Source organism: Amblyomma americanum, chromosome 6, assembly GCF_052857255.1.
Source record: "Amblyomma americanum isolate KBUSLIRL-KWMA chromosome 6, ASM5285725v1, whole genome shotgun sequence".
Lineage (NCBI taxonomy): Eukaryota > Metazoa > Arthropoda > Arachnida > Ixodida > Ixodidae > Amblyomma > Amblyomma americanum.
In genome coordinates this window covers 36,618,000-36,633,901 of record NC_135502.1, presented here as the reverse complement: position 1 = coordinate 36,633,901, position 15,902 = coordinate 36,618,000, and the positions used below count along the sequence as shown (strand labels likewise).

General features: G+C 42.8%; 1 protein-coding gene across 1 annotated transcript in view; it reads right to left on the bottom strand.

Annotated features, from left to right (window-relative positions):
• Positions 1-4,724: 4,724 nt before the first annotated feature.
• LOC144136611 (vacuolar protein sorting-associated protein 16 homolog) overlaps positions 4,725-15,902 on the bottom strand; it is a 46,560-nt gene continuing 35,382 nt past the window's right edge. The window contains exons 18-23 of the mRNA XM_077669093.1: positions 14,576-14,680; positions 12,726-12,815; positions 11,494-11,663; positions 7,579-7,675; positions 7,352-7,455; positions 4,725-4,935 (exon numbers count right to left, since the gene is read on the bottom strand). Of these exons, the coding sequence (XP_077525219.1) occupies positions 4,791-4,935; positions 7,352-7,455; positions 7,579-7,675; positions 11,494-11,663; positions 12,726-12,815; positions 14,576-14,680 (711 nt within the window). The 3' untranslated portion in view covers positions 4,725-4,790. The remainder of the gene's footprint in view (positions 4,936-7,351; positions 7,456-7,578; positions 7,676-11,493; positions 11,664-12,725; positions 12,816-14,575; positions 14,681-15,902) is intronic.

The window sequence follows — 15,902 nt, the reverse complement described above, 5'->3', positions numbered from 1 at the left end:
TCTTGTGCTGCTCATTCAGTGCTCAGGGATCCATGTTGCTGGGTTGTGGGGGGAGGAGGGGTTAAATTGCGTACTATTTCTTATGTTAAAAATCAACTAGAAACAGGCCCCCTTTTTTTTTGTTTGAAGCCTGTTTCATAACATGGATTGTACTCCAAATTATTCTTAGAAATAATGAAACTGAGTGCTGTATCTATAAATGAATCTTTTTTTTTTTAACTGTTCACAAGTCGGGCGCGGCTGAGTTCATCGTGAGCAGTTACCTTATTTTTCACATGGTCGGAACTTCCAGCAAGGAAGGTTTGCAAACTTGTTTCCTGTTACCATACATTATTTCTTCAGTCATTACCATTTGCTTGAGTCCAATAAGTTAGGAGAATTCCACCCAGAGGTGGCATGGAATCATGGGAGCAGTTACTGTTAGCATCCACCCAAGTGGAGCTGAGTGGCAACAAAGGAAAGAACAAAGGTTTCTGAAGTATTTGCAGTTGAAAAATTTGTGCTGGCTAGTCTTAAACCTAGGGCCACTGCCTTGGCAGGAGACCCGTTCTACCAAGCTACCAAATAAAACTACCAGTTGGTAAGGCGAGGCTCAATCACTTTTAAACTGGCTCTCTTGGTCAGCTCAGCAGGTAAACTGACAGTTCCAGTATGGCCCAGGTTTCAGCCCTTGACTGAGATTAATTTTTTTTCAACTGTCGTATTTACTCGTATAATGGGTGCACTTTTCTCCCGCATAATCTCCCCCCTCCTCCTACCCAAATCTGAAAATTTGGGGGCTATGTTCATTATGCAGGCTAAACATTAAGAAAATATATTAAATGGTAGAAACTGCACAAAGAGTAGTCTGATGGCTTAAACACTTCAGCCGATACGGCTACCATTAAAAATAAGGTGCACTCTACAGCACGGTTTTCATGTCTTGGGTGCAGTCAACAATTTTTTATTTCGAAGTTGCGTGTATCGACTCTCATAGTAGAGGCCCATAATGCTGTCTTAAAGAGAGCAGTTTACTACACTTAACTCTTGCACAATCAGGAGCATTCAGCATTAAGCCCAACCACAGCAAGTTACTACAGTACTTAATATGGCAGATCGAACTGAGGAGCCCTTTGTGACAAGGTGTGGTTTCTAGTAGTCCTTGGAATCCTTGCGGAACAATTATTTTCTCCTCATCCTGCAAGGTGATATATATTGGTCTCGACATTCGATCGACGGTGCTTTATAGTATTCCGTACATGAGAGATAAATTTAATGAAAAGAAAAGCAAAGAGGTTGGCTGGAAAGATGGATTTCTGGCCTGCTACTCTGATTCCGTACACGTTTCAGCATGCAATAAAAGGTGCCTGCTAGCATTCACTATTGCCAACAGCAGACTGCATGCCAAAAGAATGGAGTGCGTTTATTATGCAAGGAAAAAAAAATTTTCATTTTCTGAGAGCCAAAGTGTGCGGTGCATTCATTACACGAGTAAATATGGTATAAAGATTTATAAGTCTATTTAGCCCTCCTTGGCAGCCCTTTAATAGCATTCCTACATCCTTGGTAGACCTACCAGGCCCGTGCAAATGTAGACATGAAAGCATTCAGTGAACACTACAGCTGCTATTTGGAATACACACCAACTTTGGAGCAGTGTTTGCTACTGGGGTCATGCTTGATACAATGGGAATCGACAAGCAAACCAGTACTATGCTGTGAGGCCTTGCTGCTTGCAGCCAGGCAATGTTCATCATCATCATCAGCTCGACTACACCCACTGCAGGGCGAAGGCCTCTCCCATGTCTCTCCAATTAACCCGGTTCTTTGACAGCTAAGCCCACCCTATGCCTGCGAACTTAATCTCATCCGCCCACCTATCCTTCTGCCACCCGCTGCTACGCTTGCCTTCTCTTGGAATCCACTTGGAATACCCTTAAGGACCAGTGGTTGTCTTGCCTTCACATCACACGCCCTGCCCAAGCCCATTTCCTCCTCTTAACTTCGAATAGGATGTCATTAACTCGCGTTTGTTCCCTCACCCACTCTGCCCGCTTCCGGTCTCTTAACGTGCAATGTTCAACCTCATACTAAAATAAAGCCATGTTTCTGGCAACAAAGGTTAAGCGAGAATAATGCAAATTAACTGAGGAAAAATTTCTAAAGTGGATTTAGAATATGTGGTAATCTCTGCGGTAATAACTGTTTGATCGATTAACATTTTGCAAACATGGTTTTTCATGCAGATACGAGGTTTGGCTTGTATTCGATAAAGTCTGCTTGGGCACAATGATTAGCGAAGATCTGAATTTGCCCAGCATTGAAAGGCCTCATCTTTGCAGTTCTCGCCTGGAAATGATGACAGAGATTTAAAGCTGCAATTTACGAACGTGCCAGATATTCCTGAGATGTATCAATTTGACCAGACGCTATTGAGCCTCTTATATGCATCATTTTAGGTCTTTTTCAGAGCATCAGTTCTAAATAGCTATCCACTGGAGCCAAAAACCGCTCCCCAGTTGTTGTTAGTGGCTATTTACTAATGAAATAACAATGGAATGAAAAGATGTTGCTAGCCCCAGCATTTGCCATCGAAACCTGAAGCACCTGAGCTGCGGCTAGTGGGAATAAAAGGACAGGGTGAGGACAGGGAGAGGGAAAGGGGGGAGCGATCACGAGATATATATCCCCAGTTACCGAGATACTATATATTTCATTTAAATGGTGCAGTAGTTTTTCCAAAACAGCGCACACAAGCAGGCAAGTCGAAGAAAAGTAGTTTTATGCACTCCGCTTTTTTCTCACTCCACTCGTGCTAACAATAATTGCTATCAGCAATGCTTACCATTGAAAAGAAAACGCATTTCTCTTTCAAAGGAGCTAAAACTTTTTTTTTTTAGCGGAAGCGGGAGGGCCACACTGATTGCTCAAACATAGAAAAAAATGGCCAGTGACCACACAAGCATGGGACTCAAGTCTGAAGTCCTGCAGTTGTGCCTTTTGGGGTATTGCCCTGCTAACTTGCATGCCTCTGCAGAATGGAAGGAACTCATTGCCAAACATTGTCTGCTGGTGCAGCACTTTTCACTGTCATGGTTAAGCAGGTTTTTTCATTGCATGCAAGGACACTCAATACCATGCATAAGTGTCGCAAAAAATGTCATGTTTTGGCCGCCGCAACAATTAAGCAGCATTCGACTGGCATCATAACCATGCATACCATATGATGCCTCGCCCTGTCGCTCAACTTAGCACACCGACCCAGCAATAACATGACAATCCACCTCTTGGAAATTAAATCCCATTTGCATTTTTGTCTAACAGTTCAATCATTTAATTTCCAACACTTTTCTGGCAATTGTATTTCCTTCTGCAAGGTACTGGATGTGGTAAGGGAATATGTTTCCTTAGGGCAGGTAGTGGCCACTGATCCTTATCACGAGAAGGAAATAACTAGAGATTGAGTGGAGCACATATGGCTGGTTCCCTCGGATCACAAATGGCAGTTTACCAATATATCCCTCAAGAGAAAAGTGTACAACAGCTGTATCTTACCGGTACTCATCTATGGGGAAGAAACGAGGAGGCTAACGAAAAGGGTTCAGCTTAAGTTAAGGACAGCAGAGCGAGCCATGGAAAGAAAAATGATAGGTGTAACGTTACAGAGACTGGAAGCAAGCAGAGTGGGTGAGGGAATAAACGTGGGTTAATGATATCTTAGTCGAAATGAAGAGGAAGAAATGGGCTTGGGCAGGGCATGTAATGCGAAGGCAAGATAACCGCTGGTCCTTAAGGGTGACTGAGTGGATTCCAAGAGAAAGCAAGCGTAGCAGGGGGCAGCAGAAAGTCAGGTGGGTGGATGAGATTAAGAAGTCTGCGGAGATCCGGTGGCCGCAGCTGTCAAAGGACAGGGTTAATTGAAGAGACATGGGAGAGGCCTTTGCCCTGTAGTGGGCATAGTAAGGCTGATAATGATGATGATTAGCTAGTAATTAATGATCATTCGTGCTTTAGTTAAATCATATGTTCAGGCTAACAGAAAAGCCATAATGAACTTCAAGCAAGTTTTGACAACACAGGAATACCACATTACATCATTGAAATAAACCGAAAACTGCTCTGAAATAAAAACTGAAAAAGGTTTGCCAAATTTCAGAAATAAAAAAACAAAGTCCAACCCCTATGTGTAAACACTAAATTTATTATATTTAACAAGTATAGGGTTAAAAAAGTATCGTTTCTTTCCAAAATGCATATATTTTAGTAATGTTTTAAAATGTTAGAGTTTACAGTATTTTCTCGCGTAATAAATGGTTGTTGGTAAAAAAAAAAAAAAGGTGCCGATTCGGGAGGTGTGTTAAATGTATCGGGTGAATTAAACTTTGCTCAAATTTTAGTAAAGAATGTAAGGGATGCATCTGTTATGCAAGTGAACATGTTATGGGAGTAAATATATTTGTCTACGTCACTTAACAATTTACAAATGGGTGAAAGCTATCAAGCACTTCTTTTCCATGAAGCAAGCTAAGATGAAATGACATATGCTTTTGGTGTAACTGTTAAAAAAATTTTCTTGCATGTTTTTGTTGCTTGCAAGCAGTTAAAACATGCATTATTGTGACCAGGTCTCCACAATACTCACATGTAGGTTTACCTTGTTTTGAAAGTAAAAAGCTGTGTGTACAAATAAAAATGCAACATTACAATAAAAGAGATCTTTAGTTAAGTCAGTAAACAAACTGCAGTAAACAAACAACGTTTTAATACCAGCGTCTATGTACAATACACCGCAAATAAATGCAGCTCACAGATCATCGTTTGCCAGCCAGTTGCTGTTTCATTGTGGCAATTTTTTCACTGACTGCACGGTTGGCTGCTGTGCACTTGGTCAGGATAAAATTCAATGCACTGTCATCTTTCTGCTCAAAGGCAACCTTTGCAGCCTCCTCCAGGTTCCTGTGAAAACAAATTTGCTTTAATTTCAGCAGCCTCCACTTGAACAATTAGCAGGAATCAAAACTACAGTTGAATCTCGATTATATGAACCTCATGGGATCACGAAAAATATTCGTATCACCCGAAATTCGTACCATCTAAAATGAACAAAATGTGTAGGCAGAATTGACGCAGATCTGTTTTTGGATGATGGGGGTTTACATACGGCCTCGTGCCACCGCTGACTCGCACTCGTGATGTCACTGATGTATATAGGCCGCGCTCCGCCACTCACTGCTCGCTGCGCGCACCGCGTGACTGGCGATCTCATCGTCGGTGATGTGCGGGCAGCGAATACCTGATGCTTGAGGGTGCGGTCGCGGCTCGTGTGTTCGTATCATCCACAGTAGGGCAGGGAGTTGTTTATAACATCTAAATTTATGCCCATTGCACACAATGCACTCTGGCCAGGACATTTTACAAATTTGTATCATCCCGAAATCCATATAAACCAGGATCGTATCATCAAGGTTCTATCCATCAAGACTGAGAAGCAGTTGACTTGCACTGATCCAAATGTCTTGGAACTATAGGGGTTTGTATGAATTATAACAAATTTTAAATATATTTGAAAATTAAAGAAACGTCTTTCAAAAGAAAACAATGTAATTAGTAAGAGATGCAGACATAAGAGGTGTTAAATGAGGCTGTGAGTGCTTCCACTCTCGTGAAGGCTGCTAGCTTGTTTTCAGTCTTTACGAAATGGCATTTTTTGATGACACATTTTACTCCGCATTTTTGCCCCATCTGATTCATCATGAATTAAATGCATTTTTGCCGAGAAAAACAAATTTCTTTTGCACATATACAGTCTTGCATGTAAAGACACACTGTTTAACACCCTTAAAGAGCAAGCAGTGTAAATTGAATTTTGTCTACTGGCTACAGCATAGAGCGCCAAAGAAGAGCTGTGTGAAATGGTTTGTCATGACAGTGTGGTGACAGCTAACCCTTCTTTCTGTGTTTAAATGCACCTTTGACTCTACATAAACAGAACACAGTACTTTGATGCATGATGCTCAATTAGCATCAGTGGTTGCCCTTAACTACTGTTTGCGTGCTACGCTACCCAGAGCATTGAAAGAATTTGCTCAAGACGCCTTTTCAATTAGCCTGTATCAATTTATACTGAAAAATCATTCTGCACCAGCTAGAGCTTTGTTTTGTTTGTATATTACTCAAAAGCAACAGGGTGCTTCAAGACAGCCCCTGTGTTCTTTGCACCATTAACACTTCTGACTCTGGTGGAATCAACTGACACAACACAAAGCTTCCACAAGCACCTTCAGAACAAAAGAAGGGTTATGCATTTTCACGCCAATACTTCCTCTTGAATCCCTGTTGCTGCTGAAATCAAAATTTTTATTTTTACAGAGCTGAGTACTTTAAAGAAGCTACAGCAAAGGCACGGCCGATGAAGAAGAAAATATAATTTTTTCCAGTTCGTGTTTTCTGGTGAGTTCTGTGGAAGTTGTGTTAAGTGCATTTCCGAGCTCATAAGCTTCCAGGATATAACACTGGATAAAAATTTCTGATGCAAAATTTTTCATGCCAGCAGGGTTCAAAAGTTGTCACAGACGGCCACTGAGTGATGACAGGCTCTCTGTCATATCCTGCTCATCATTCTGCAGTGAATTTATACGGGTAAATTAGTTTTACTCTGCCATCAGCATTCCACCTAGCAGCTGGAAGAAACCAGCAAATAGCTGTTTAATCAACTAAAAAAAAATGAAAATTTGTTCTATGTGGTAGGAAAATGTAAGCAGCCTTGAAATGACAATGTTGATGAACCGCCGCCGCAAGTGGTGCAATTGAATGGTGAAACTGAAGCAACCCACGATCAACCCCCCACTTTTTTTTCTTCCTCTTTCTCTCAGCTGTCAGCACTGCTAGCGTGCTGGAACGGGGCATGCTCAGTGCCGCCCGGACACAACCGATTTTGCAGCAGACATGACACACTCCCACGCAAGGCCAAACACACGATGCAATAATACTTCTCCTTGAGAACGCACATATGGTACGCTTCTAAACGTGCCTTCCTTTTCAATGGGCTGCACAAGCGACATCTTTTCACTAGTTATAATCAACTGCTTTGAGCTGACTGATTCTATAGTATGCAGAAGTTATGTAGAAACACTAATAATCATAACAGAAATTTAAACATTACTTTCATTTATGATTTCTACGACTGTTACCTACAGACGAAAAGTGCCACAATGGTGCAAAACAATTTTTCCTGGCTATCAAGAAAACTGACCACATTAACAAAACCACAGCTCTTTGTGTGGAGTTTTAATACACCACATCTGTTCCGCACTAAAAAACGGTGCCACAGCAGTGAGCCTGGACGTAAAATAATAACTGTCCGGATACATACCCAATCTTCACAAGGTACCTGACTTTATTTTCATCTTTGACTTTCTGCATGTACTTCTGGGCTTCGAACTTATTCTTGTGCTCCCAACAAATATCAACAAAGGGCTGAAAAAAAAATAAAGAGATGGTAAAACACTCACAGCTAGGTGGGCTCCAAGCACGGGTGAGCCATTGGCCGCTTACATGCTGTAACACGGCACACAACACAACAAGAGATGGTCAGATTACCTCATAACCAATGGGCGACTTTTTGGATTTTGAAAACTTTTCCAGTTCCATCCAAAGTTCCTTGTCTGCTAATACCTTTATTTTAAGCCACCAAAACCTGCAAAAAAAAAAAAAAAAATTCAACAGTTCAATTTTTTTTTTTTTTCAAGTGGTATGGGTATTTCGATGGAGGCCCATGTGCTGTGCAATGCTGTGCAATCCCCTCCACTACGCACATCTTCCTTCATTCTTCGTTCACTCCCACCTTCCTCCCTTCCCTTACAGGGCAGGTTCGGGTGTCCACCCAGATGTGAGACAATTACTGTGCCATTTCCTTTCCTCAAAAACCAATTTCAAAACAAAAAACCTGCATTGCTAAGCACTACTCCTTTCAAACATTTTTTTTTTTGACTCTGGCCAGTAGCACTAAAAATGAGCATATTAAATACTTCACCAGGTCTAGATTTGTCTACAGCCTTGCTAATAGCCTCCATCTGAAAAGAAACCACTAATATATTTACTTCCTAGATTCGATTTTACGATGCTTGCACCAAATATACCATTTAAGTGCATACATAGGACACTACAGCAGCAATGGTACAATCACTACATTACCCTCCTGTTCAAATTTACCACAACCAGCACTCCAGAACCAGACCAAAAACCTATACAATGCCTCAGCATTTTCACGTATTGATAATCCTACTGCCAATACCAAAGAGCATGCACATTTGAAAAGTTGCACTTGGGCTTCCCAAGATTTTTATATATTAATGAGTCTGATAAGACATCTATACCCAAGAATATAACATGTCTAAAGCCCTCGATTTTCTGCAGCTGAAAGTTTTACATTCGGCAAATTGAGAACAAGGAATCAGAAATACATCTTCAGAAAGCTTCCGTGCAGCCACTTCTTGCCTCGCTGTTTCATGTTTCATGCTGCACGGTACTCTGTCCATTTGCCCTTTTTTGCCTTCTCTACTCCTCCAGGCTCTTTCACTGCCTGCTCTACATTTTCACAGCCTGCGCCACCTTCTTTCTATGTTTGTAGCAGCTCTTTCTGGCCAGTGCATGCAGCGCCTTTCGTCTCAATGGCCGAAGGGCATTGAGAAGTTGCCATTTTCTCATGCCTTACAAGCCTAGTGGGTAAGCTTGCTGTTGGTATCTTAAAAAACAGCTGAAAAAAAGAAGAAGTGCACACAGGGGACGCAAGAATGTGAAGGCATCTGCAGAACTTCATTCGTTACCAGATTCTACATTTCAAGAGAATCCGTGCGATAAAAAATGACTAAATTCTCATCATTATATCGTTCTTACTGATGTCGACAAACAACATAACTGAAAAAAAAAAATAGAATGTGGCTTTTTACGCAATTATGCAAAAGAAATTAAAATCTGCAATTTCTTCACGGAATTGCACAAAACCAGAGATCTTAACCATGCCACTAACACCTATGATAATTTAACAAAGTGACAAATCTAATGCTCTCAAATGTACCGTACTTTAAAGGCACCAACCATGGACTCTCTCCATATCCCATAGCTCCAAAGTATGCATTGAAGCCTACGTACGAAGCAGTGTTGTTTCATATACAGTCGATCCTAGACATGCCGAATTACTTTTTATATAGAACAGTCAGAACAACCCCTTGAAAATCCCATGCAAAAGTTAGCCCATTGCTCGCCTTTTTCAGCCTCACCTTCACTGGGACATTCAATATATCAAACGGCGTAGCGCGCCTCGGCAAGTGACACTCCTCCGAACGGCCCTCTCGTGATCACATTTTGCACACAGAACTGGGTCAGCTCCGCGGCCTTGGACACCTGCTGGCAGTGCTGGCGTTGTAAAATTGCGACGAGGTGAATGTGGGTGTGTTTTATGGTAGCCTTAGGTCTTTTGTACTCATTTTCTATGCAGCACCAGCGTCATGCGATAAGACAGCATTTGGTGCACACTTCTCGTGCGGTGAAGCCAACCTAACTGACTGAAGCCTAGCGGCAGCCCTGGTCCAGCGTGCTTTACTCGCTTCTTTATCGAAGGTGTTGCAGAAACAAGCAAGTGGATTTTAATTTTAATACGAGATTATTCTGTTTTTAGTGTACTTGTAACAGGATTAGACCCCTCAAGACAAGGGATCGCTAGTTTCAAAGCCCCATTTGCTGTGGCTTCGAAGCAAAACAGGTGGTTGTGCTGCTAATATGCTGGCGGGCGGCATGTCACTGCAAGAAGCACGTTGCTAGCATGGGTGCAGAGTAGTCTTGTTTGTAGGTTACAGATAAGCTTATGTACTGCTATTTTTTTATATGCAGTTGGCCCAAATAATAGCTGCAGTTAAAACAAACGCTCGCTTATTACAAACGAGGGCAGTACTATCATAAAATTATGTATTAGGGTAATGGCATTGCATCTTGTATACAACGAACACCTGTGGTTGCAGGAACTTGGTTACAGCAAACGAGAAGATGCTGTAAACTCAACCCTGCAGTTGAAAACGACCGCTTCTGGCAGGAGCGAAGACTAACAAGCACCTCTTAGCCTCGGTGTCATCCTCTCTCCACTTCTTAAGGAAATAACGCTGCGACCAAAAAAAAAAGTTTTAAGCAACGAAATAAATAATAACAAATAAGCAATACGGGACGTATGGAATGCCGACAAAACCAGATGCGGCTGCTGAAAATGCACGCCTAAAAAGGCAACGCCTAGCGCTGCTGCAATAAGTTTCGGTCAAATGTAAATTTTGCGTTAGCACCCATCTGTGCACGAGCATACATGGCAGTGACCAGTGGTTGCCGTTTTTCATATGAGAAAACTCGTAAGGCGCAGTGCTTTGCAAGCTACGTTCTCGTACGCTACATGGATGACACAAAGGCCTGAAAATGCGAGACTTTTTTTTTTTTATTCGATGAGTGTGCCACTAGGCATAAGTTAGAGGGGGCATGGGGATTACATGGCACTTGTTTGCTGAGTGGCTTTTTGAGTTTGACCTAGACATAGCAAAAAAGGATTACCGATCCTTCTTGTGATCAATGACAGCACAACGTACCACGTGCACCGTTCCCTCATTGCGGTGACTGCGCCACCGAATGACAAGCAAGAACAACCTCTTGACCGGGGCATAATTCACATGCTTAAGGTGTCCTGCTGGCAGCGTGTCACCAGTGCATACTGATACCGATTGACTGACCAGGTGCTCAACACCCCAGTTCGAATTTCGCTGCTCCCTGCCGTGAAATAATAAGGTCCCGTAGATGGAACTGCCTGTAGAGTGCATGCGTGGATGTGCAGCTGGCCCCGCTTGATGTCGCCTTGGATGACATCATTGGTGCGGATTATAATGCCGACATCGAAAAGCCATACACTGACGAAAATAACAGCATGCGAAGTACGAGAACTCACACATTGCCAGTAGTGTGAGAAGGAAGATGAGAAGGAGGCCGACCTTTCACCTGCCGTGAGTGCCTCCACCGTGATTAGTTATATTGCATCCCTAAACTAGCTTGATTGTAGCAATGGTGTCGGCAAGGAGCGTGTGTCTGCGCTGGAGAGCTTGGAAAGCGCCTTAATAGGGTCTAGTTTGAATAAGCAGACAGGGAAAAGGACTTACACTGCCCAGCCTTGTATTTTCAGCTATAACGGGAAGTCCACTTACGACGAACCTCGGATAGAATGAATGCAATTCGCGTGACTGTCAGGTTCGTTATAAATGGGCTCGACTCTATTGAACTAGTATTGCTATATCAAACTATTTCGTGATCCCCTTCGAGTTCAGTATCTCTGGGATTGGCTGTAGTATTTGCCATTTCCATAAATGTGCAGTAAGCTGTATTAATGGCAGGATGAGCCAATGCTGTTAAGAGAAAGTAAGTGGCTTTAAGGACACACTCAATTAGGGGCGGCATTTCCTACAATGTCAGCACAGATAACCAGTAACTTACCTCTTTTCAGGCACTCTGAAGTCTTTGCAAAGCTCTTCAGCCAACTTCATTTCACCAATTTCCATGAGCCGCTGCATGGTTTCGTGCACAGAAAGGTCTAGGAACTTGTCGTGGAACTTGTCCTCAAGCTTCAGTTGATACCTCATCAACCTCATCTGATCTTCAGTTTGCTACGGTGAATAACCATGAAAATGAAGCATGAATTTCTTGTCATGTCAAGGAAAGAGACAACTCAAAATGATTTCGCAGTATTACTATAGGTTGCTTAGCAGGACTTAGCCATATTCTTACCGTCTCCTTATTACTGTTTCTCATGTCCATATTTGCCTATTCACACACTATCTGGTCAAAAGCGAAAGCCAAAATGTGCTGAAAGTTGGACCAATGAACGATTTGCCATGAAGGCTGGCTAAAGTTCTAGCTTGTGCAAACAAGCATAGGTACTCATCTTATTATGTCTTCACGCCTTGATGTTTCATATTACAGGTTAAAACATCGAGGAACTGCAAAGTCAAATGCTGATTTCAGCAGTGTCTGCTGAAGCCAATTATGATTACCATTTATACTAGCATGAGCACATTATATGGTACGCAAACATTCCTCATGGTGTGAATAATGGCTCTCCACTATGAAGCCAATTCAAAGCAAATGGTGATTTACTTAAAACTGTTGAAGCAAAGTGCTTTGATAGTTCTGTTACACATGAAAAAATTGGACAAAGCAAATATTCAAGTATGCAGCCAGCAAATGTTAAAGACGTGTCGAACATATCTAGCATCCTCAAGAGAAATTTGCCTTTTTATCCAATGCCAGTATTTAAAACAAGCCTGCCGATCCTAGCATGCATGGCAGACAGCCAATTTCATGCATAATGCGCTAGTCCCATTTTAGAAAGCTCTGTATGTATGGCCAATAAAACTGCCATTAGCAACACAACAAGGTTAGACATATTGCAATAAGTGAAAATGAACTGTCTATAGAAATGTTCCAGAGCTACAAAAAGGAGTGTTACAAAATTTAGCCCACAAATCGGACAGTGATCTCTGAAGGTGTTGGCATCCGTAGCATTTATACCCGACACATTAAGGCTTATCTTTTACGCCAATATTCAGACATAACCTGTTCTTAATGGCAGCCCTTGATCAGAGTAACTCAATTCATTTGAAAGGTAGAGTAAAAACAGCAAAAGTAACACATGATCCATTCCTACAAGGTTCATTCTCACTGCTCACCGCTGCGCAGAAATCGTTGCTTCCTTTCTTGCTGCCTTGCTTATACTTTGCAACAGCCGCTTGCAAACAGGCAATCCGCTGCTCGGGACGCTGAAACAGTAACCAGTGAACTTGAAAAGCTAACGTTTATGAGCAATCACTGGCAGTGCTAATTAACAAGCAATACATGCAAAGCACATATCATATATAACTTATTTGCATTGCTTCAGAGCCATTAATTTTTGCTTAAATGAGCAGAGAGATAAAACTTTTGGATGCATATTTTTTTTTCTGGAGTGATGCCCGAGACAATGGTATACATGAGTCATGGCTCGGAATTCACCTATGGAAGCTGAATAATTTATAAATGAATTTTTTTCTCATGCCGTTTCAGTCTATTTGAAAACCCAAACAGCGGCTGTGACACAGAGAGAGAGGGTTTATTGACAGGAAAGGCAGAGAGGTCAGTGCAAAAACTGTGATGTAATCGCTGCTTGTTTATTTTTGCCATTCCAACTCTTGAGCAGGCTTATGTAAGAGTTGATGTGAATTAAAACGAACAAAGCAGCGACCATACTGCAGTGTTTATATGTGTCTTGTATGTCACAGCTGTTGTTTGGTTGTTGAAACTGAAACAACATGAGAGAAAAAAATTCAATCAAATTATTTACCGCTTGTTGGCACAATCCATGTGGCTTTCTATGTTTTTAATGTGCTGCACATCATTCTAAAAAGAGAAAATGCAACTAGAATTTGGCGTCTCTACTCCTTTAAACTGCCTGAAATTAAAGAGACACTGAGGATGAACAGATTGTGCAAATCAATGCACTGCCACTCTCTGATGAGAAAGAGGCCACTTTCACTGAAAACAGAGCTCTCATAAGCTAGGCCACACAACATTTCTACAACTAAACTGTGGTGACATAGGATGACATTTTTTATTGCCAGGAAAATATAATGAACGATTACACACCATGATCGAAACATTACACACCTTCATGTGACATCACCTATGTCAAGTGTCTCCTGATGTTTATGGTGGTTTTTGATGTTGCTAGGGCAGCTTAGCCAAAGAGTGCCATGGCATTAGGTGTTTCGCTTTACTCAAGGTCAAACACCCATTTTCCAAGTCTGAATCGGAGTGGTAGGAAAAAAATAATCCAACTCTACTGCAAGACCACTCTGGTTAGCACCAGGTGTTCCTGCCGTGCCCGGTGGAGAACCAGGACCAGGAGAACCCGGGATCAGGATGCATTTTTCTTCAACTACGAAGTTTCTGAGAAAGCTGCATACTTTTCCTTTGTAGCCGTAGGGCTGCACTTGGGTGGATGCTAATTAGTAATTGCTCCCTTATCACAAAGCTAATCCACCTTGGGGAATTCCTTTAAAAATTGGAACACCGTTCCCACTTAGAGTTGTTGATGAATTCATTCTCGTCATGCCATCCACAAGCCTTCCTGGTAAGCTGAATTGGCAGAGCAATTACCCCGGATGGGTGGTGGTCCCAGATTTGAATCCTGGACCACGATGAATTTTTCTTTAAGAAATTTCCGTGAAAGCTGTATGGCTTCCCTTTGCAGCCGTACGGTTGTGCTTTGATGGATGCTGATCAGTACTTCCTTATTCGAAAGAAGAGGTCTTTCTCAAATGTACTTGAAGGTGGGTGCACTCTGGCTCATGGTCCTGACCCTCCTCTCCTGGCAATCATGGCAATTAAGTCGATACTAAGTCTATTAAGGCAGCCGAGTTTGAAGTTTATGGGTGCTGCACACTGATTTCAATGCAAGCCGTTAGCCCAGTATATCAGGAAATCCACATACTACTAAGAGAACCACAGTGAAAGCTGCCGGAGTACTAGGGTTGCAACTTACCGAAGTCTTGTAGCTTTCAATAATTTTGCACTCTGCAATGCCCGCAAAGTTGTCTTCCTGATCATGAAGGCTCTCCAATTTCTGCAGGTCCCACTCCTTGCAGACCTGCTCGAGAAGTGGCAAAGGTGGTTTTGTGCACACCACTCCTTTAGTCAACAGGCAGTTTTGCCTCTCAATTTCAACCTCATTTTTGCATCAACAATACTGTTGTTCAACAGAATAAAACAAGCAATGTTGGCACATGTTGCAAACTGCTCCTATATTTAAAAAAGAATGCCCAGTCATCACCATGCATGGCAAAAATTTATGGGGCCGCTTAGCCACCTAAAGATCTACCGTATTTACTCGCATAATGCACGCACTCGCGTAATGCTCGCACCCCCCACATTGGCTATCAAAAATTGGAAAATTTTTTTTCCCCCGCATAATCATCGCACCCCCAAAATTACTGCCGCGAGCCGTCTGCTTGTCGTAGCGACCGCCATCTATTGACTGCGGCCACAACTAACTGCCATGGTTGGAAGCGCGTGCTACTAGGCGGCGGTACTGTGCTATCATCCGCTGCCACCGCCGCTACCGCTCATCCACTCACTACCGCTACGCCATTTTGCGAAGGTGTCTCCAGCTCTCCGGTGTCTCTTAGGTCTCATTTGCCTTGTTTGCGTGTTGCACCGTGCTCTTTGTGCCGCTTCGCCATGGGACGCTACGCAAGCTACACAGCTGCTTTTAAGCTAAAAGCTATTGAGTATGCGTTGGAACATGGCAACCGCACTGCCAGCAGACACTTCGGCATCAACGAGTTTTGCGTCCGGCATTGGAGACAGCAGCACGACGAACTCAAGACGACTGGTAAGACGCGCCGGGCCTCCTGTGGACCCAAGACTGGGAAATTTCCTGCCGTCGAATCCTCTTTACTGGAATATATCAAGGCTCAACGAGCGGATGGGTGTGCTGTGTCGATTGATTTGATACGGAACCATGCGCTCGTAATCGCAAGAAAGGAGGGCATCCCGGTGCAAGACTTCCGCGCTAGTAACGGGTGGGCCACACGATTTATGTGGCGCAATGGACTCCCGCTCAGGAGGTGAACGACACTTTGCCAGCGCCTGCCCGCAGCCTATGAAGAAAAAATAGTGGACTTCCATCGATTCGTTATCAGGATCCGGCAGGAGAAAAACTTCTTGCTCTCCCAGATAGGGAACGCGGACCAAACTCCGCTGAATTTCGATATGCCCAGCAGCAGGACAGTCGAACAGACAGGCGCTTGGACTGTGCACGTCAGGACTACAGGTGCCGAAAAACAGAGGTGCACGGTCATGCTAGGTGT